The sequence below is a fragment of the Ovis canadensis genome, chromosome 1, assembly GCF_042477335.2.
Source record: "Ovis canadensis isolate MfBH-ARS-UI-01 breed Bighorn chromosome 1, ARS-UI_OviCan_v2, whole genome shotgun sequence".
Lineage (NCBI taxonomy): Eukaryota > Metazoa > Chordata > Mammalia > Artiodactyla > Bovidae > Ovis > Ovis canadensis.
Window position 1 is genome coordinate 40372461 of NC_091245.1, and position 21934 is coordinate 40394394.

At 39.5% G+C, this 21934-nt stretch overlaps 1 protein-coding gene across 3 annotated transcripts in view; it reads left to right on the plus strand.

Moving 5' to 3' along the window:
• The window catches only part of UBE2U (ubiquitin conjugating enzyme E2 U), a 78589-nt gene that overhangs the window by 39070 nt on the left and 17585 nt on the right, over positions 1-21934 (plus strand). For all 3 annotated transcript variants that reach the window (XM_069593617.1, XM_069593610.1, XM_069593626.1), the window contains 2 exons: positions 4281-4369; positions 16370-16451. In XM_069593617.1, the coding sequence (XP_069449718.1) occupies positions 4281-4369; positions 16370-16451 (171 nt within the window). The remainder of the gene's footprint in view (positions 1-4280; positions 4370-16369; positions 16452-21934) is intronic.

The following is a 21934-nucleotide window of genomic DNA, read 5'->3' on the forward strand; positions in this document are numbered from 1 at the left end:
TGACTTTGATAGGCTCAGGGGGCAAAAGAGTCTCTAATAGAACTGCTTGTACAGACATGGATGTGTAAGCCTGTGGTACACTTAGGATCGTCAGGAAACAGTTCCATGTGAATGGAGCCTGTGGATGTGAGGATGAATGATGGGAGAAAAGGTTGGAAATGGCCAGATGATGAACCGCCTCGAATTCTATGTAAAAGTTTTTAGATGCCATCCTATAGAAGTAGATAACCTACTGTGGCTTTCAAGCAGAGACATAATAACCTGGAGGAGGGAGAGACCAAGGTAGAGCCATCGGATATGACCGGAGTGACTAAGCACGTGTGTGCAAGGCAGAATGACAGCTATTTAGAGTTTGCAGGAGAAGAATGATGAGGTACTTATGCAAGGCAATGAGGAGCCCAGCTGACACTGAGTGCTGAGGGGTGCTGAAGCCCTCCTTGACTCTTTTCATGCCTCCTTTCACTGAATGTTCACAACCACCACTGGAGAAAATTCTGTCTCTGAACACATGAAGAGGTTATTAGGTAACTTGTTCAGAGTCATACAGCTAATCAGTAATGGTGCCACCATGTTTTAACCCAAGCCAGCTAATCCCAGAGCCTGTGCTCTTAGTCATGATACTACATGACTCTTCATGATTTCTTTGTTGTTGTTGTTGTTTTAGTTGCTAGTTGTGTCTGACTCTTTTTCGACCCCGTGGACTGTAGCCTGCCAGGCTCCTCTGTCCATGGGATTTCCCAGGCAGGAATACTGGAGTAGGTTGCCACTTCCTTCTCCGGGAGATCTTTCCGACCCAGGGATCAAACCAGTATCTTCTACATTGGCAAGCAGTGAGCCATCAAAAAAGTCCTCATGGCTTATTACCTAATTTCTTTTTAGTGCTGAATAATATTCCATTGTCCGAATATACACCACTTAACTTATCCATTCACCCATTGATGGCATCTTGGTTGCTTCTACATTTTGGCAATTATGAATAAAGCTGCTCTAAACATCTGTGTATAAGATTCTGTGTGCACATAAGTTTCCAGCTCCTTTGGGTAAATACCAAGGAGTGTTATTGCTGCATTGTGTAGGAAGAGTATGTTTAGTTTTGTAAGAAACCACCATGCTGTCTTACAAAGAAGCTGTACCATTTTCCATTCCCTATCCAGAGATATTTAAGGATTTAGTCATTAGGCTTTGGCAATGGCTGGGGTGTTGCTTGCATGAAATAGGGCTATCATGATTCTCTTCCTTTAATGATCCTTTTGGTTTCCTTCACTCTCCACCCCCTGGCCCTTAATTGTGAATTGGTTTCTGCCCTTTCTTTTCTAAACACTTATTCTTTTGGAGTTTGTTTTCCCTAATGGTGTCATCTATCAAATTTTATGTTGATTTGACCTAAATCTCTTATTTCCAGTCCCAATTTCTCAATCACACTCCTAGAGGTCATCACCTACAACCCATGTTTAAAATTAAACTCATATTTTACTTCAGTTTCTCTAGACAGTTTCTATTAATAGCAAAAATAACTGGCCTTCTGGGTTTTAGAAGAATATGTGACCCTCAAATACCTTTACTTTTCACACTCTATCAGGCAGCTGATTCAGTCAGTTCTTTAGCATTCTCGTAAATTCATCTCCTCCCCTTTGTAATCTTTGCTCCCACCCTAGTATTGGCTCTCAGGATCTCTTGCCTAAGTTACTGAATTTATTTCCTAACTGGTCCCCTTGCATTTAATCTCTCATATAATCTACTCTGCATGCTAGTGCTAGAGAAAACTCTTGCTCAAACACTGATTTCTTAGTTTACTTGCCTCATTTGAGAACTTCTGATTACTCTCTATCACCTAATAAATCAAGATCACTGAATCAACTCTATCCATTCTCTGCCTAAATTTGAAGACCTATCATTGCCTCATTTCACCTATCTTTTAATTAAATGCCAATTCTTCTGAAATTGGAACTTTTCCCTCTGGTCAGTTATCTTGTTACTATCACCTCTTCCCCCAGCATCCTCTCTATGTAGGCATGAACACACCACACTCCTTGCCATCTAAGCTCTTGTTAATACTGTTTCCCTGGCCTAAAATGCCTCCTTCCTTTGTCCCAGGTCTATATCCAAGTGACTCTTTCCCAAGTGGCTCCAAAATAAAGTTACAGCTCCTTCCTCCAACTTTCTTCCTTATTGCCACTGCCAAAGACAGGTTTTTCACTATAGTCTCCAAATGTCTGTTAAATGATGTGACCATTTATTATGTTAATATATAAAGCTATTCTACTTAATCGTTGAGGTATATATCTTATTTTCCCAACAGGATAATAAATCCTGATGTTCAGTTTAAAATAATGTCTTCTACTTTTTCATATTCTTAGTGCCAAAAATAATACTCAATAAATTCCTGTTACTGGTTGAAACTATAAACACAGGTATTTTTATGTTGTATCTATCCATTAGTAGTTTATCTGAATAATAATAGTAAATAATTATTGTTCTCTTATTTTAAGGGGTTATTTCCTTTATAGAGTTGAAGGTACAGATATTCCCAAGTGTTCAAGGCATTCTGTTTTGTATATTCACACTATACTAAAGTTATACCTTTTAGGGTAATATTTTAAATTATTCTAGGGGAAGAAGAGAAAACCCCTGAAGGCTAACAGCTTGAAATTGAACAGGACACCATTGGGAAGGGAGAGGGTCATGGGTCGTCGTCAAACAGACAGAAAACAATGGAGACGATTGTGCCTGAAGATGGTGTATTTTTTTTCGCTAGACAGTATGTTGACAGTTTCCTTCCTCTTGGGTCATTGTTGTCTGCTAAATGATCTGTGACAGCAGATTGATCACAAGCTTTCTCATGCAGGAGATATAATGCAGTCTTTCATTTTGTTACCTCCGTTGCCAAATGCCGAAACATTTTGTTGGCAAATTAATGTTAGTTTAGTATATCATTTAGTAGTATAAAGCACTGAGTGTAGCTCTGGAAGCAATAATAGTAGTGATTAATTTATCTTCACCAAGTTTCAGGTTTCTACTTAAGTGTGATTACAGATGCAGTAGCACACTGGACAAATGTTAGCCTTAAATTTTAGATGTCCATAATTATTACTTAAATAAAGGAATGCATTAACACATTCAGGTATTGCCCTATTACTTTCAAAATTGAGTCAAATACTTAAGCACCTATGATTTACCTATAAAAATTAATGTTAATAACCTATTGTAACTAAAAATTTGCTTCTTCCTCCAGAGCTAGGAGTTTAAAACAGACCTAAGGTCTTTTACATTTGATGTTTAAGCATCCATTTAAGCCAGTTAATTGATGATTTCACACATCTAAAAAATTATCTGAAAGTAGTGTTTTGTTTATAGAGTATTGAGAATCCCTGCATTCGAAATGTTTGTAGGAAAAAAAGCAGAAATGCAGTTATCTGAGAGTAAGAGACCGTTTCATAATTCCTGTTTAACCCTTTGTAGCAGTCTTTGCGCTTCCATTAGGATTTGGTAACATTAGCACAGAGGAAGGAAATGTGCTGGCAGTAATATTAGACAAGAGTTGTTTATTTTCCCTCTTTGGAAGTGATCAGATTTCTGTATAAAAATTAAACTAATCTCAATTCTGGTGTTTCTTGTCTCCTCGTAATAAAAAAGAAATAAAGGTGATTTTACTAAAATTCAGCATAGAAATGTAAGAAAGTTGTTTATTGTAGAAAGATAAAATATACAGCTGTGATGCTTTATTTAAAGTTCTTTTTACTGTTAGTCACGAAAGGCAGTTATCTTAAACCTACATTTTTTTCTTTTTATAATATACACATGGATGCACATTTATACTTATTCTTGAAAACTGGTGTGGGCAGATCTTTTTTGTGATTTGCATGTATTAGTGGAAAATTATGTTAGATTCATTTGTTAGAAATAACCATGCTAGAATTTGCAGATCAGCCTAATGTTTTGTGGGGGCTTCCCAGGTGGCACTAGTGGTGAAGAACCCACCGGCCAGTACAGGAATGTGGTGCCCATAAAGAGGCGTGGGTTCAATTCCTGGATAGTGAAGATTCCATGGAGGAGGGTGTGATGGCCCACTGCAGTATTCTTGCCTGGAGAATCTCATGGACAGAGGAGCCTGGCAGGTTACAGTCCATAGAGGTGCATAGTCACAGTTGCAGTGACTTAGCACATGCGCACACACACTAATGGCTTATAACAAAATATCTGTAAGAGTCCACTCTGATAAAATAATTTTAAAAAGCAAGTTTGCATGCTACTCACTGCCTGGTTTTATTTTGTATTTTCAGATCAATTAAATCAGTCTCATTTAGTGATTACTACAAGACATGGTCTGGAATAGCCACATCAAAAGCCACAGAATATTACAGAACTCCATGTAAGGTGATCCAGCCTTGTCTTATTTTGTGGGGAGTGGGGTGGTATATTAATCTCTGAACATTCTTAGCTTGTCTTGCCTTCAAAGACTAATTGACACAAATTTGGAATTTGAGGGTGATAAGCTTCTTTGTTGGCTCCATATACTAATCATTCAATAACTGTTCAGTTAGTCCCTCTTTTGTATAGAGTCCTGGACTAAAGTCTGATGAAAAGCCAGAAGGAAGGATAGACAGTTGGAATAATAAAAGATAAAGTTCTCAGTTCTTTCAGATTTACTTTACTGCCTCACCCCAGAAGGAAGCCTTCAGAGCAGGAGGAAACTTTTAAATTCTAAACACAATTATCTCCAAAGCCAGAGATATTATTAAGTAGAGGAACAGCAAGAAAACCTGGGGCTGCTCAATTATATCAGTCTAGTGAAAGATCATCTGTTACCATCATATAGTAAGAGCTGAAAAGATGGAACGGGAGAGCTGGACAACTTTCTGGTCCCTTTTAATCTAATCTTTAGAGTGCTATTTTCTGATTTGTATCAAAGTGGGTTATCCAGTCTGCAAATGTGACTTTGCTCCAGCTATTCAACTGAAATGGTACATTCTAAAGTTATCAATGACTTCCGAATTCTCAGATTCAGTGATTACTTTTTTCAGTCCTTATCTTACTTGAACTCATATCGGCTCTGCTCTCCTATGATTCCATGGTTTTCCTCTTACCTTTCCAAGTGCCCCTCTGCCTCTTTCCTTAGCAATAACTTCTTCATTCAGTATTCTCTGCCCAGCTTTCTCTGGGAGACATCGTCCATTACTATGGTTTTCATTAGCCCACATGCCAATAATTCCTAAAGCCTCATCTCTAACCAGACTGTTTTCTGAATTCCAAATGCACATTTCCAGCTGTGTAATAAGGTTCAGCTCAGTTCAGTCACTCAGTCGTGTCCAACTCTTTGTGATCCTATCAATCACAGCACGCCAGGCCTCCCTGTCCTTCACCAACTCCCAGAGTTTACCCAAACTCATGTCCGTCGAGTTGGTGATGCCATCCAGCCATCTCATCCTCTGTTGTCCCCTTTCCCACCTGCCCCCAATCCCACCCAGCATCAGAGTCTTTTCCAATGAGTCAACTCTTCGCATGAGGTGGCCAAAGTGTTGGAGTTTCAGCTTTAGCAACAGTCCTTCCAATGAATACTCAGGACTGATCTCCTTTAGGATGGACTGGTTGGATCTCCTTGCAGTCCAAGGGACTCTCAAGAGGTTTCTCCAGCACCACAGTTCAAAAGCGTCAATTCTTTGGTGCTCAGCTTTCTTCAGTCCAACTCTCACATCCATACATGACTACTGGAAAAACCATAGCTTTGACTAGACGGACCTTTGTTGGAAAAGTAATGTCTCTGCTTTTTAATATGCTGTCTGCTAAGTCACTTCAGTTGTGTCCAACCCTGTGTGACCCCAGAGATGACAGCCCATCAGGCTCCGCCATCCCTGGGATTCTCCAGGCAAGAACACTGGAGTGGGTTGCCATTTCCTTTTCTAGGTTGGTCATAACTTTCCTTCCAAGGAGTAAGCATCTTTTAATTTCATGGCTGCAATCACCATCTGCAGTGATTTTTTAGCCCCCCAAAATAAAATCTGATGCTAAGGTACCTCATATCTAAGATATCCCCAAATGAACTCATTATGTTGCCCCCAAACCTCTTCTCCCTCCCTTATTATTTCTCTTGATTAGTAGCAGATCACCATTCTTGCATTTACTTGCCCAGCCAGAATCATGTACATTTCCTAGTCCTCTTTATCTCCCTCTTTAAGCCTTAGTGATTTTATCTCCTGTAGCATTACAAATGTTTTCCCTCTACTCCACCTCTATGACCACTGCCTTAATTTGTGATCTCATCTTGTTTCATCTCATCCTTGTGATAGTCTGGTTTTAAGAGAACAAAATATCACCCCTCAAAAAATCATATCTAGTTTTTTTTTTTTTTTACTGTATGGTATCATTTATGTGTGGAATCTAGAAAAAAACTACTGAATATAAATAAAAAATAGAAACAGAGTCACAGAGGTAAAGAAAAACAAATTAGTAGTGACCAGTGGCAGAGAAGGTGATGGCACCCCACTCCAGTACTCTTGCCTGGAAAATCCCATGGACAGAGGAGCCTGGTAGGTTGCAGTCCATGGGGTCACTAGGAGTCGGACACGACTGAGCGACTTCCCTTTCACTTTTCACTTTCATGCATTGGAAAAGGAAATGGCAACCCACTCCAGTGTTCTTACCTGGAGAATCCCAGGGACGGGGGAGCCTGGTGGGCTGCCGTCTATGGGATCACACAGAGTCAGACACGACTGAAGTGACTTAGCAGCAGCAGCAGTGACCAGTGGGGAGAATTAAGGGGGAGGGGCAAGAGAGAGGTAGAGGATTAAGAAGGACAAACTACAGTTCATAAAATAAATAGGCTACAAGGATATCTAGTTTTAAGGCACAAATAAGAGCAAAAAGAACTTCCCAGGTGGCGCTAGTGGTGAAGAACCCGCCTGCCGATGCAGGAGACATAAAAGGTGTGGGTTCGATCCCTGGGTTGGGAAAATCCCCTGGAGGAGAAAACAGCAACCCACTCCAGTATTCTTGCCTGGAGAATCCTATGGACAGAGGAGCCTGGCAGGTTACAGTCCATGGGGTCACAAAGAACTGGACATGACTGAAGCAACTTAGCAAACAAGAGCAAAAAGAAGTACTAAACGTAATAAATATAAAAATATGAGATCAAATTATTTCTAAGAAATTACTTGCTCTTTCAGGATGTTGGTTATTAGTTATTTTGTAATTACACATTATCCTCCTCACTGATTCATGGATTAGTGGTTAAGAAAAATAATTTAAGGTACTTTAAGAAATAGTCTTTAGCTACACTATCAGTACAAAAGAGTTTTATTGATTTTGGTACCGGAATACATGAGCATTTACTTCATTTCTAAGATTTTGATTGACTGCTTCTTAGTCAGTTCAGCAAATGCATCTTGAGTATTTGTTATGTAAGAGGCCCTGAGGAGCTCAGATGGGTTCCAGGAGGTGATAACCCTTAACAGACATGTCGAGAGGCAGTTGCCATGCTTCAGGGAACAAGTCAGTGTCCAATTCCTTCAACCAGAAAACAGAGTGTTATAGGATGGTGCTTTATGGAATAACGTGTAAATATATAGAGGCTCTAGAAAACTCCAAGCTGCTAAGGAAATAATAGAAGCACATGTCCAATTAAAGAAAATTGGAAATGATTTCTTATAATAAAGAATAATTTTTAAATGGAAGAAATAATGCAGTATCACTGGCTGAAATTTCTTCTTCAAAAGAGTCTGACACCAAAATGTTTAATTTGGTTCTTGTTTCTACATCTCTCACTAAGCTAGTATGTAATTCATCCCTTTTTGTGAAGGCAATAGCTGGCAATGGTTGCCTCTAGCCCAGAAGAATTTCTGAGGCTTTGATTCTAGCCCTTGGTGCCAGATCTCACAATCACTCTGCCTCTTTTTCCTACAGAGATTTGTATGAGAATGTTTCAGAAGCTTTCCTTCAATAGTAACCAGCACTTAATTAAAAAAAAATTAAATGTAACCCTTACATGTTCTGCTGGCCATTTTGTCTTTGGATAGTTCAGCTGGCTAAGATCCAATACTCTCTTTTTAATGGCTTAATTTCCTGGCAATAATAAAGATGAAGCTTTCAGATTATAGAATGCTTCTTCAACTACGCAGAAATAAAATAGAAACTTCTATTAACTTCATTTCTACAGTTATATTTTTATCACTGGAAAGATTATTAAACTCTTGTGCATATTTTAAAAAGCTTTTTATTTTATGAGTAGTGATGAGTGGTTATATTATGATTTTAAGTTTTAACTCTATTGCATATCTTTGTGCCACAAATAATAAGTTTATTCTTGTATGATACAGAATAACTGTATAATACAGTTTACAAAGTATATGCCCTATTGGTTCTTTTGTTTATTTTTTATTGAGATATAGTTGATGTACAATATTATGTAAGTTTCACACGTACAATGATAGTGATTCACAATTTTTAAAGGTTATATTCCATTTATAGTTATTATAAATTATTGGCTAAATTCCCTGTTGTATAATATATTTTTGTAGTTTGTTTATTTTGTGCTTAGTTGTTTGCACCTCTTAATCTGTATTTTTTTAATCAATTCAATATTATTGTTTTTTCACTTATCAACCAATATTTACTGAACACCAAATTCCATAGTTGTATATGAACCCAATGAGCTGGGCATTGTTATTACTCTGTTTTACACATGAGAAAACCAAGACCAAGGGAAGCTAAGTAATTTACCTAAAAATCACACATGGAATATGAGAGATTGGTAACAGTGTAAATTCTGAATGTATATTGCCAAGACCCTGCAATTTACCAGTAGTGTGACCTTGGGAAAGTTTCTTAACCTCTTTGTGTCCCAGTTCTCTCATCTGTAAGATGAGAATAATCACAGAACATACCTCATAACACTGAGACTCTCTAACAGTGCCTGGTGCACAGCGAGTGCTCACTAAGTGTGGCTATTTATAGTACAGTTAGGCTGTGTCCCAAAGACTTGAACTGAGTCCTCTGATTCCGCATTCATTATCCTTTGTTTTATATTACATTGCCTCCATTATATGATATAAAATTGTTCTTTCTCTATAACTTGAGATTTAAATTCAAACTCTGAAGTATGTGTGGTACATTTTTAATAATTACAATTATTTATTCATAATCATAGACAATCATGGGAAAATGTACTGATGATCCACTGTTCTCTGTCCATCACTATAGAATGGCAAATAAAAAGTTTGGCAGAGAACAAACCAATACATCTGGTTGTGGGCAACAGCACCTTAATGGCAAAATCCAATCCCCATAAGGAAATGTTTATGTTACAGGAAAAGAATTCCTTCAGACCAGTGTACCCTGCAATAGTGAGCGGAGGCTTCCTGGCATTTGTTTGCTGTCAACAAGACAGACCAAGCAGCCTGAAGCATCGTGGGAATGCTTGCTTTCACCTTGGGATACTTTCATTCCTAGAGCCTTTGAACTAGCGATGAGGGCAGGTATCTCCAAAAATACATTGAGATGCAAGAAGCAGTATCATCAAATTCCAGTGCAGTGGTCTCAGTCTTGACCACTCATTAGAATCCCCAGAGGAGCTTGTGAAAATTTCCATGTTAAAGGTGCACCCCCCAGACCAATTATAGTAGGGTCTCGGGAGCAGAACCCTGGGAAAGTAGTTGTTATAGCTCCCCAGGTGGTTACGATATTCAAGCAATGGAAAGGTCCTTATGGGAAAAGCCTGATGTCAGAAATTAGAGACTCTTAGTTAAGTGAATTTAGGTTAGTCATTTAACTCTTTGTATCTCATTTTTCATTTCTATTCATTGACAAAAATATTCTTTCCTAAGTTGTTCCTCTATGGTTAGCATAAGGTAGTATGTGTGAAAATAGAACTTAAAAGGAGGTAAGTTAGTGCTTGCATATTTCTTTGGACATGACAGTCCCAGAGTGGAAAAAATTTTTTCAGATCAGCCTATACAGATGTTGGACAATAGGTGTATCATAGAAGAAAACAGTAGAAGTGATGTCCGGTAATCCTCAGAAGTAAAGGCAGGAAGAACTATACTATGGAGGCAACAGAGGATGCTTTCTACCAAAGATTACCAAATTGCCACACTGTCAAGTTCTGGTAGCGATGAGAGATTTTAACGAAGAATTTCTGACAAAATCTCACCAGTTCTCATTTCTTCACTATTCCCCTCTGAACATCATCCGCTGACCATATTCTCTGTGTAAACAGCAGGTTGCATTGAAGACAAAATGATAAGCATTATCATAAGCTTTTTGAGGCATTTAATGTTAGATGGTAGGAGACAGATGAGTGAAAAAACTATGAGAATAAAATTTTTTAAGTCACTCAGTCACATGTGACTCTTTGCAATCCCATGGACTGCAAGCATGCCAGGCTTCCCTGTCCTTCACTATCTCTCAGAGTTTGCTCAGACTCATGTCATCGAGTCGGTGATTCCATTCAACCATCTCATCCTCTGTCACCCCCTTCTCCTCCTGACTTCAATCTTTCCCAGCATCCGGGTCTTTTCCGGTAGGTTGGCTCTTCATATCAGGTATCCAAAGTATTGGAGCTTCAGCTTTAGCAACAGTTCAGATTTCCTTTAGGATTGACTAGGTTGATCTCCTTGCTGTCCAAGAGACTCTCAAGAGTCTTCTTTAGTACCACAGTTCAAAAGTATCAATTCTTTGGTGCTCAGCCTTCTTAATTGTTCAACTCTCATATCTGTACATGACTACTGAAAAACCATAGCTTTGACTAGACAGACCTTTGTCTATAAAGTGATGTCTCTGCTTTTTAACTCACTGTCTAGGTTTGTCATAGCTTTTCTTTCAAGGGGCAAGTGTCTTTTAATTTCATGGCTGTCGTCGTTGTCCACAGTGATTTTTGAGCCCAAGAAAATAAAATCTGTCACTGTTTCCATTTTTTCCCCTTTATTGCTATGAATTGATGGGACTGGATATCATGATCTTGGTTTTTTCAATGTTGTGTTAAAAGTTTGTACAAATATGGTGGCATCTGTCCTCTCTCAGATAGTAGAGAAAGCAATGGAGAAAATGACTCTGTAATATAAGAATAATGGGATTATTCAGAAAAGATGACCGTGCCATTTGGGATTTCAGAACATATAAGGAAGAGAGTACCATACATACTCAAATAGAAAATATAGGAAAGGCAATTCCAAAAAATTAAGGAAAGACATGAATTATCCTTAAATGGAAACATCAAATTTTCCCTGGTGGCCTAGTGGTTCAGTTCAGTTCAGTTGCTCTTTCGTGTGCAACACTATGCAACCCCTTGGACTGCAGCACAACAGGATTTCCTGTCCATCAGCAACTCCCGGAGATTGCTCAAACTCATATCCTTCAAGTGGGTGATGCCATTCAACCATCTCATCGTCTGTCATCCCCTTCTCCTCCTGCCTTCAATCTTTCCCAGCATCAGGGTCTTTTCCCATGAGTCAACTCTTCACATCAGGTGGCCAAAATATTGGAGCTTCAGCTTTAGTCCTTCCAATGAATATTCAGGACTGATTTCCTTTAGGATTGACTGGTTTGATCTCTGGCAGTCCAAGGGACTCTCAAGCATCTTCTCCAACACCACAGTTCAAAAGCATCAATTCCTTGGCACTTTGCTTTCTTTATAGTCCAACTCTCACATCCACACATGACTACTGGAAAAATCATAGCTTTGACTAGACAGACCCTTGTCAGCAAAGTAATGTCTGTGCTTTTTAATATGCTGTCTTGGTTGGTCATAGTTTTCCTTCCAGTGAGCAAGCGTCTTTTGATTTCGTGGCTGCAGTCACCATCTCCAGTGATTTTAGAGCCCAAGAAAATAGTCTGTCATTGTTTCCATTGTTTCCCCATCTATTTGCCATGAAGTGATGGGACCAGATGCCGTGATCTTCATTTTTTGAATGTTGAGCTTTAAGCCAGTTTTTTCACTCTCCTCTTTCACTTTCATCAAGAGGTTCTTTAGTTCCTCTTCGCTTTCTGCCATAAGGGTGGTGTCATCTGCATATCTGAGGTTATTGATACCTCCCCCGGTGATCTTGATTCCACCTTGTGCTTCATCCAGCCTGGCATTTTGCATGATGTACTCTGCATATAAGTTAAATAAGCAGAGTGACAATATACAGCCTTGACGGACTCCTTTCCCAATTTGGAACCAGTGTGCTGTTCCATGTCCAGTTCTAACTGTTGCTTCTTGACCTGCATACAAGTTTCACAGGAAGCAGATAAGGTGATCTGGTATTCCCATCTCTTTAAGAATTTTCCACAGTTTGCTGTGATACACACAGTCAAAGGCTTTGGAGTTGTCAATGAAGCAGAAGTAGATGTTTTTTTCTGGAACTTGCTTGCTTTTTCTATAATCTAGTAGATGTTGGCAATTTGATCTCTGGTCCCTCTGCCAGCTTGTAAATCCAGCTTGTACATCTGGAAGTTCTTGGTTCACATTCCGTTGAAGCCTAGCTTGGAAGATTTTGAGCATGACCTTGCTAGCATGTGAAATGAGTGCAATTGTGCAGTAGTTTGAACCTTTTTTGGCATTGCCTTTCTTTGGGCTTCCCTGGTGGCTCAGAGGGTAAAGCATCTGCCTGCAATGCAGGAGCCCTGGGTTCGATCCCTGGGTCAGGAAGATCCCCTGGAGAAGGAAATGGCAACCGGCAACCCACTCCAGTACTCTTGCCTGGAAAATCCCATGGACAGAGAAGCCTAGTAGACTATATATAGTCCATGGGATCGCAGAGTCGGACACGACTGAGTGACTTCACTTTCACTTTCACTTCTTTGGGATTGGAATGAAAATTGATCTTTTCCAGTCCTGTGGCCATTGCTGAGTTTTCCAAATATGCTGGCATAATGAATGCAGCACTTTAACCACATCATCTTTTAAGATTTGAATTAGCTAGAATTCCATCACCTTTACTAGCTTTGTTCATAGTGATGCTTCTTAATGCCCATTTGACTTCATAATTCAGGATGTCTGGCGCTAGGTGAGTAATCACACCATCATGATTATCCATGTCATTAAGATATTTTTTGTATAGTTTTTCTGTTTATTCTTGTTACCTCTTCTTAATATCTTCTGCTTCTGTTCTCTTAATATCCACTGCTTCACTGCTAAGGGCCAGGTTCAATCCCTGGTCAGAGAACTGAGATGCCACAAGCTGCTAGTGTGACAAAAAATTTTTTGTGTATTTCAAGTCTTTGACTGTGTGGATCACAACAAACTGTGAAAAATTCTTAAAGAGGTGGGAATACCAGGTCACCTTACCTGCCTCCTGTGAAACCTGTATGCAGGTCAAGAAGCAACAGTTAGAACCAGACATGGAACAATAGACTGGTTCTAAACTGGGAAAGGAGTATGTCAAGGCTGTATATTGTCACCCTGTTTATTTAACCTATATGCAGAGTACATCATTCAAATAGTAATGAATGAGTAATGAATAGTACCTTTGAGAAGACATTTATCAACTTTTCTGTGTCTGTCTGTCTGTGAAGTGGGTATTATAATGGTAAGACTGCATATCTACAAGTACCCGCATACAAAGTAAGAATTCTATTAATGTTAATTATTATAATCATCTAAAAGTAATAATGAATCCTGCTAAGGACTCTGGGGAGTGCAGGTTTGCTTCCTTGAAGGAAGGAAGGAATATATTCCAAATAACAATAAAAAGAATATCAACAAAGTCTATAAGAATATGCATGTATGTGTGTTTGAATTAAATATATTAAAGTATAGATAGGAACATTGCTGGTGAAAATCATGTAACAATAATAGAAGAAAAGGAGAATGACTAAGTTTAAATGTTTTTTGTGTCAATGACAAATTTCATCAAGCTGGAAGGCGTTAATTAATCACTGTTAAGAAGGAAGCTTTGGACTCAGAGGGAGAGAGGGAGAGGGTGGGATGATTTGGGAGAATGACATTATAACATGTATACTATCATGTGAATTGAATCGCCAGTCTATGTCTGACGCAGGATGCAGCATGCTTGGGGCTGGTACATGGGGATGACCCAGAAAGATGTTATGGGGAGGGAGGTGGGAGGGGGGTTCATGTTTGGGAATGCAGTGTAAGAATTAAAGATTTTAAAATTTAAAAAATAAAAAACTAAAATTAAAAAAAAAAAAAAGAAGGAAGCTCCAGATAAGGACAAGACTGGGAGGGAGCATCAGGTTGGTTAAATAGTTCACGGCTGTAAACCCAGGACAATTAGAAGAAAGAGAGAGAAAAAGAGGTGGGGGATAGGGGAGAAGGGAAGGGGAGGAGAGGAGGGAGAGGCAGAAAGCTGGGGGAGGACAAAGGAGAGAAGGAAGAATATATGTGTGTGTGAGAATGATCTGGCTTAATAGCATTTCATGTAAAAACCACCAGTCCTTAAGCTTAGTAGGTTTTCAGTAACTTTATGTGAAACTGATTGAAGGCATAAGGCTTATAATTAACCACAGACATATGAGCCAGTGGTGTAATGTGATTTCCAGAATGCCAAGGCAGATCTGAACTAAATTGATCTGTCTGTTCTGAGGGAGACAGCAATCCCACCTGCATCTTGCTATTGGTATGAAGTCAAGATTCTGAGCCAGTTCTGGATAAAAATTCTAGTAGGAATATCAACAGAGTTCACCAATGGGCTGAGAATGGTTAGGTCTCTAGAAAATTATGACTTAAGAAAAAGTTGAAGGAACTGAGACTGCCCTGAGAGCTATCTTCAAATATTAGAGGGACCCTGCCCATGGGGGAGGGATAAATTTACTCAGTATTGCTGGAGGGGGTCAGAAGGATGAACAGAGGAAACTCAGATTAAGCCCTCAGATTAAGGAAGGACCGTGTGACCTACATAGCTGTCAATGGGATGGGCAGTCTCAAAATACAGAGGAGAATTTTCTGTCATTGGCAAGGGATTTAGAGGCTGGATGATCATTTGTTGTAGATGCTTGCTTTGTGGAAAATCATGATCTGCAATGTCACATCAGACTCCAAGGTTTTATTGTTTTCACTTGAAGTGCTGAATTAGAATTTTATTAAACAATGATGTCAGTTTCTATATGAGCTATTTTAACACTGTCTTCATTTCTGTAAGTTATATATAAACAGTTGTCAGTATAATGATAAATTCAGTCAGTTCAGTTCAGTTGCTCAGTCGTGTCTAATTCTTTGTGACCCTGTGGACTATAGCACACCACGCTTCCTTGTCACCAGCTCCCGGAGCTTGCTCAAACTCATGTCCATCGAGTGGGTGATGCCATCCAACCATCTCATCCTCTGTCCTCCTCTTCTCCTTCTGTCTTCAATCTTTCCAGCATCAGGGTCTTTTCCAGTGAGTCAGTTCTTAGCATCAGGTGGCCAAAGTATTGGAGCTTCACCTTCAGCTTTAGTCCTTCCAATGAATATTCAGGACTGATTTCCCTTAGGATGGACTGGTTTGATCTCCTTGCAGTCCAGGGCACTCTCAAGCATCTTATCCAGCACCACAATTCAAAAGCATCAATTCTTTGGTGCTCAGCTTTCTTCATGGTCCAGCTCTCACATCCATACATGACTACTGGAAAAAACCATAGCCTTGACTAGATGGACCTTTGTTGGCAAAGTAATGTCTGCTTTTTAATATGCTCTCTAGGTTGGTCATAGCTTTCTTTCCAAGGAGCAAGCGTCTTTTAATTTCATGCCTGCAGTCACCATCTCCAGTGATTTTGGAGCCCAAGAAAATAAATTCTGTCACTGTTTCCATTGTTTCCCCATCTTTTTGCCATGAAGTGATGGGACCGGATACCATGATCTTAGTTTTTGAATGCTGAGTTTTCACTCTCCTCTTGCACTTTCATCAAGAGGTTCTTTAGTTCCTCTTCACTTTCTGCCCTAAGAGTGGTGTCATCTGCATATCTGAGGTTATTGATATTTCTCCTGGCCATCTTGACTCCAGCTTGTGCTTCATCCAGCCTGGCATTTCGTATGATGTACTCTGCATGTAAGTTAAATAAGCAGATGACAATATATAGCCTTGGCGTACTCCTTTCCCAGTTTGGATCCAGTCTGCTGTTCCATGTCCAGTTTTAACTGTTGCTTCTTGACCTGCATACAGGTTTTGCAGGAGCCAGGTAAGGTGATCTGGTATTCCCATCTCTTTAAGAATTTTCCACATGGTCTTTGTATAAGAGTTTGTATAAGTTACACAGTTAAAATCTGATTATTCAAACAACATCAAACATCACAAAATTTAAGTAAAAAGAATTTGGAAAGTGTCTGAGGATTGTAATGTGACTTGAACTATGATAGTATGTGTTATTGCCTCATACCAACTAAAGACATGTATTATTTTAAACTTTGAACTGTTGTTAAAGAACGTATACATAGCTCCTTTTTAAATTGTTCTAATTTCAGTTCTTAAAGATCCGAATTTCATTAAACAGTATTATAATTGGAGGAAAGATGATCTAAAACATACTAAAGAATGGAGTTTAAGGTAAGTAATTTTAAGTGTCTAGAATATTTTACTCTGCACCTGAAATATCTATTATTCACTTTCTACTAACTGAACTATTAGAAGAAACCCATTGAATTTATTTAAAACCTGAACAAAACCAAGTATCCTTTTGTCCTTTCATATGAACCCCAGTGGGAAATACCTTTGCTATCTACTGCCTTCCAAAGATGGAGACAGGATCTGAGCCACCGTGAAGGGATCTCACAGTACTTTTCCTATTAATTTTCTTGTTTCCATCCTCGTTGTTGTTCAGTCACCAAGTCGTGTCCAACTCTTTGTGACTCCATGGACTGCGGCACACCATGCTCCTCTGTCCGCCACTATCTCCGAGAGTTTACACAAATTCATGTCCATTGAATCAGTGATGCCATCTAACCATGTCATCCTCTGCCACCTGCTTCTCCTTTTGCCTTCAGTCTTTCCCAGCATCAGGATCTTTTCCAGTGAGTCAGTTCTTCTCATCAAGTGGCCAAAGTATTGAAGTTTCAGCTTCAGCATCAGTCCTTCCAATGAATATTCAGGGTTGATTTCCTTTAGAATTGATTGGTTTGATCTCCTTGCAGTCCAAGGGACTCTGAAGAGTTCTCCAGCATCACAATTCAAAAACATCAATTCTTTTAGTGCTCAGCCTTCTTTATGGTCCAACTCTCACATCTGTATTGATCACCAGTTAGCATTTCATCTTTCTCATAGTTTCAAATATCTTTTCCTCTTTCACAGAAGGATTATTCACTCAGGAACCAAGTGTATTAAATTAATGAGGAAGTATGTAATTAAATACAATGATAAATTGTGACAGTATCTTTTGTAATTACTTTTAGACCACATTAAGGAAAGGACCTTAATCTCAGCTTTGGTCTTGTGACTTCTAAAGGCAGGTTTTTTGCTTCATCGTGTTAGAGCACAGATTCCATTTCCACTCTGTGGTACTGGCTGTGTTGTAGTGGTCATTTATTCTGATGTGTTTATTTCAAAGCATGCAGTGAATGTGCTACCACAAAGCTAGGGGAATTACAGTTCCTATTTTTTGTATTTATTTCATTTTTTAGCTCCTTGTTAGCATTGTGACCTCTTTACTAGGTGAAAATACAGGATTAATAAAAATAGTGTGCTTATTAAGAATTTGTGTAGAAACCAAGGCTCTTAAAATAGACTTTCCTGTCCTTTGATATCATAGTTCAGATCGAGTTTTTCAGTTGGAGACTTTTATTCAGTTAATTTCTGCATCAACCTTCCTTTGAGCCAAAATGGAGAAAAGCTTTTGCACTAGATAGATACTTTTCTGCTTTCAGAGTAAATTGCAAGCAGTAGAAAAGTTTTTATGGAGCAGAAGTTGAAGAAGTATGAGCGTGGTTTTTGTTTTTTTTTTCTGGAAGGCATGTTTCAAGTTTCACTTAAAGAAACCTATGTAGAATATAAGGTTAATTTTGCTTTGACATGACTTCCTTTTCGATTTCCTCTGACAGAACTATTTTGTTTTATTTGTTTGATTATTGATTCATTATGTAAGGCCAATCCCACAGAACTCAAAATGTAGAGAGTAGGACAATGTCATTTTCACCTTATCCACCCACTTCTCTCATATGGCTCAAATAATTGTGAGCTGTTGGAGTGCTAGAACATTTTCCAAAATACATTATTTTGAAGTTATAGGTCAGATTATCATGTGCATGGTAACCCTGTCAGAATAAAACTCTCACACCTTATGCCATCTGGTGGTTGATGAGAATATATTTAGATCAGATGATAACAAAACATTGATTTAAACAATATTTAAAGTGTTTAAAAGATATATTTATCTATATAATTTTATTGCATGCAAAAATATAAAGCATGATAGAATCCATTTTTTAAAATAATAAAAATCTTGTTTATCAAAATACATAAGGTATAATAAAGTGGTCAATTCACTAAATTCAAGTAAAATTTTTGGGAATCTATGCAAGTGCGCAGTTGGTCTATGTGTACATGGAATATAATACCTTATGCATCCCTCTGTTTTTAATATTTGAAAATGCTTTCCTCACAAGGAAATTTCCCCTTTGAAAAAACCCAGAAAATGCAAATTGAGAGTCTTTCATCTACAGAGTTCAGGAAAAAGACTTATCCCTTCTGCCTCATGGCCCTCTCCCCTACTGTCTTCCCATCCCCTCATCAATCAAGACTGATTCGTTAGCTATCCTAATTTTTTTTTTTCCTCCTTATTGTTTGGGAACATAGGATCTTTTCACCACTTTGTGCTTTCTGCCTGGGATATCTTTCCCAGCAGGGTCTCAAGTTAGGATTTGGTCTGAGTTAAAAGGTGGGACAGAGGGCACTTAAATACACGGGCGTGGGAGCCAGACTTCTTGCGTCTAAATCCTGCCTCTGCCAGTTACCAACTCTGTGACCTCGGGCATGTTATCTGACTGCTTTGTCCCTCAGTTTCCTTATCTATTAAATGGCAGTAATAACTCTACCCACCTCCCAAGGAGATTGTGAGGATTAAACATACTGATATGTGCATGTAAGACGCTTCAGACTGTATCTGGTACATGTAAAGTGCGCCCCACTTGAGGTTCACTATTATTCTTCTTTTCCTTTCTGTGGCCCTAGTTCAATTGTCATGTGGAAACTCTTTCTGGACAGCATGGGGGAAGAGGGTGGGCTGGAGTGTCAGACAGATCTTGGACAAATTCTTACCCTCTCTGAGCTTATCTCCTTATCTGTTATATGAGATATTACCTACTTTGCAAAGTGGTTTTGCATTTGATGTCTCGAATGAGATCGTATATATAAAAACCACATAGTGTTAGCATATGGACCTTCAGTAAATATTAGTTCCCAAGGAGAGGGGCTGACAAAAGCCCATGTTACCCAACTTTTTAGAGAATAAAAATAGAAACATGTAAAATTGTTGAAATCTTCTTAGTCTAGAAACCAAAAATCAACACCTATCAAGGCCACATTTATTTCAATCCCACTCTCCCCATGGTTCTTTTCCCTTCTCTGTCCTGTTATCTCTTCAGCCTGGCAAAGTGCTCCACAAGGGTGGCATGAAGATCCAACTCAAGTGTGTTTTGTGGAACGGTCCCTGCTTCAGGCTCCCATGTCCCCCCATCCTGTCCTTCTGTAGCACTCTGTCCCAGTCTCTCTCAGTGCCTGTGGTAGGGAAATTCATCTGTTCATGCAGAATGATTGGGGCAGGACCATTCTTGTAGCTTTGTATTCTCTGCACTTAGCCTGGTACCTGGCAACTAGTAGGCACTTGATTCACGTAAGTTGAATGATACATACTTACCCTGTTTTCCCACTTAATAAAAGGATTAAATGTGAAGGCAGTTAATTTTAGGAAAAGTAAAATGTTGGGACCCATTCTAATGTACTGATTATGGTTATATTTGGGGTATTCTAAGGGTATAGTCAGTTCTGAAAGGTCTTGTAGGTCTTCATAGAACCGTTCAACTTCAGCTTCTTCAGCATTACTGGTTGGGGCATAGACTTGGATTACTGTGATATGAATGATTTGCCTTGGAAACGAACAGAGATCATTCTGTCATTTTTGAGATTGCATCCAAGTACTGCATTTCGGACTCTTTTGTTGACTATGATGGCTACTCCATTTCTTCTAAGGGATTCCTGCCCGCAGTAATAGATATGGTCATCTGAGTTAAATTCACCCATTCCAGTCCATTTTAGTTCGCTGAGTCCTAGAATGTCAATGTTCACTCTTGCCATCTCCTGTTTGACCACTTCCAATTTGCCTTGATTCATGGACCTGACATTCCAGGTTCCTATGCAATGTTGCCTCTTTACAGCATTGGACCTTGTTTCTATCACCAGTCACATCCACAACTGGGTATTGTTTTTGCTTTGGCTCCATCCCTTCATTCTTTCTGGAGTTATTTCTCCACTGATCTCCAATAGCATATTCGGCACCTAATGAACTGGGGAGTTCCTCTTTTGGTATCCTATCATTTTGCCTTTTCATACTGTTCATGGGGTTCTCAAGGCAAGAATACTGAAGTGGCTTGCCATTCCCTTCTCCAGTGGACCACATTCTGTCAGGCCTCTCTACCATGACCTGCCTGTCTTGGGTTGCCCCACAGGGCATTGCTTAGTTTCATTGAGTTAGGTGAGGCTGTGGTCCTAGTGTGATTAGATTGACTAGTTTTCTGTGATTATGGTTTCAGTGTGTCTGCCCTCTTGCAACACCTACCATCTTACTTGGGTTTCTCTTACCTTGGACGTGGGGTATCTCATCATAGCTGCTTCAGCAAAGCACAGCTGCTGCTCCTTACCTTGGACAAGGGGTATCTCCTTACCGCCGCTCCTCCTGACCTTGAACATGGAATAGTTCCTCTAGGCCCTCCTGCGCCTGCACAGCCACCGCTCCTTGGCCGTGGGGTCGCTCCTCCCAGCTGCTGCTCCTGGCCTTGGGCAGGGGTAGCTCCTCTAAAGACCAGCTGGTGCCTTTCCTAACAAAGTAAGAGAAGGTAAAGTCCCAGTGATCGTCCAGCCACGCTTCAACCGATTTATGGTCCCATTGTTGTTGCGGCTACACGGAACTGGGGCCAGCCCTCTCCATGATCAGCGCGGCACTTACTCCTTGGAAAAAAAGTTATGACCAATCTAGATAGCATATTCAAAAGCAGAGATATTACTTTGCCGACTAAGTTCTGTCTAGTCAAGGCTATGGTTTTTCCAGTGGTCATGTATGGATGTGAGTTGGACTGTGAAGAAAACTGAGCACCGAAGAATTGATGCTTTTGAACTGTGGTGTTGGAGAAGACTTTTGAGAGTCCCTTGGACTGCAAGGAGATCCAACCATTCCATTCTGAAGGAGATCAGCCCTGAGATTTCTTTGGAGGGAATGATGCTGAAGCTGAAATTCCAGTACTTTGGCCACCTCATGTGAAGAGTTGACTCATTGGAAAAGACTCTGATGCTGGGAGGGATTTGGGGCAGGAGGAGAAGGGGACGACCGAGGATGAGATGGCTGGATGGCATCACGGACTCGATGGATGTGAGTCTGAGTGAACTCCAGGAGTTGGTGATGGACAGGGAGGCCTGGGGTGCTGCGATTCATGGGGTTGCAAAGAGTCGGACACGACTGAGTGACTGAACTGAACTGAAGGGTATAATGATAGAGCAGTGATTGAAAACTGGAAATATAAATGACTATCATGAATATTTTATGTAAATTATTAAGTTTTACACATGTTTTTAGTTAGTATTAATAGGAACTTACTGCCATTATAAACAGCTCATAAATATTCATGAACCAATCATTTGATTTGGTGTTCATTTCTAAGGTCTTTTTCTTTCTTGCTGGACTTTTGGCTATTCATGAAAAGGCTTTATATCTACCAAGACATGGGAAAGAATATGAACCTAGAATCTAATCAGTAGTTCATATTTATTTTCTCCAGAGAAAAGGAAAGCTACAAACTAGGAAAGCAGTGCAAGCTTTTCTTTTGACT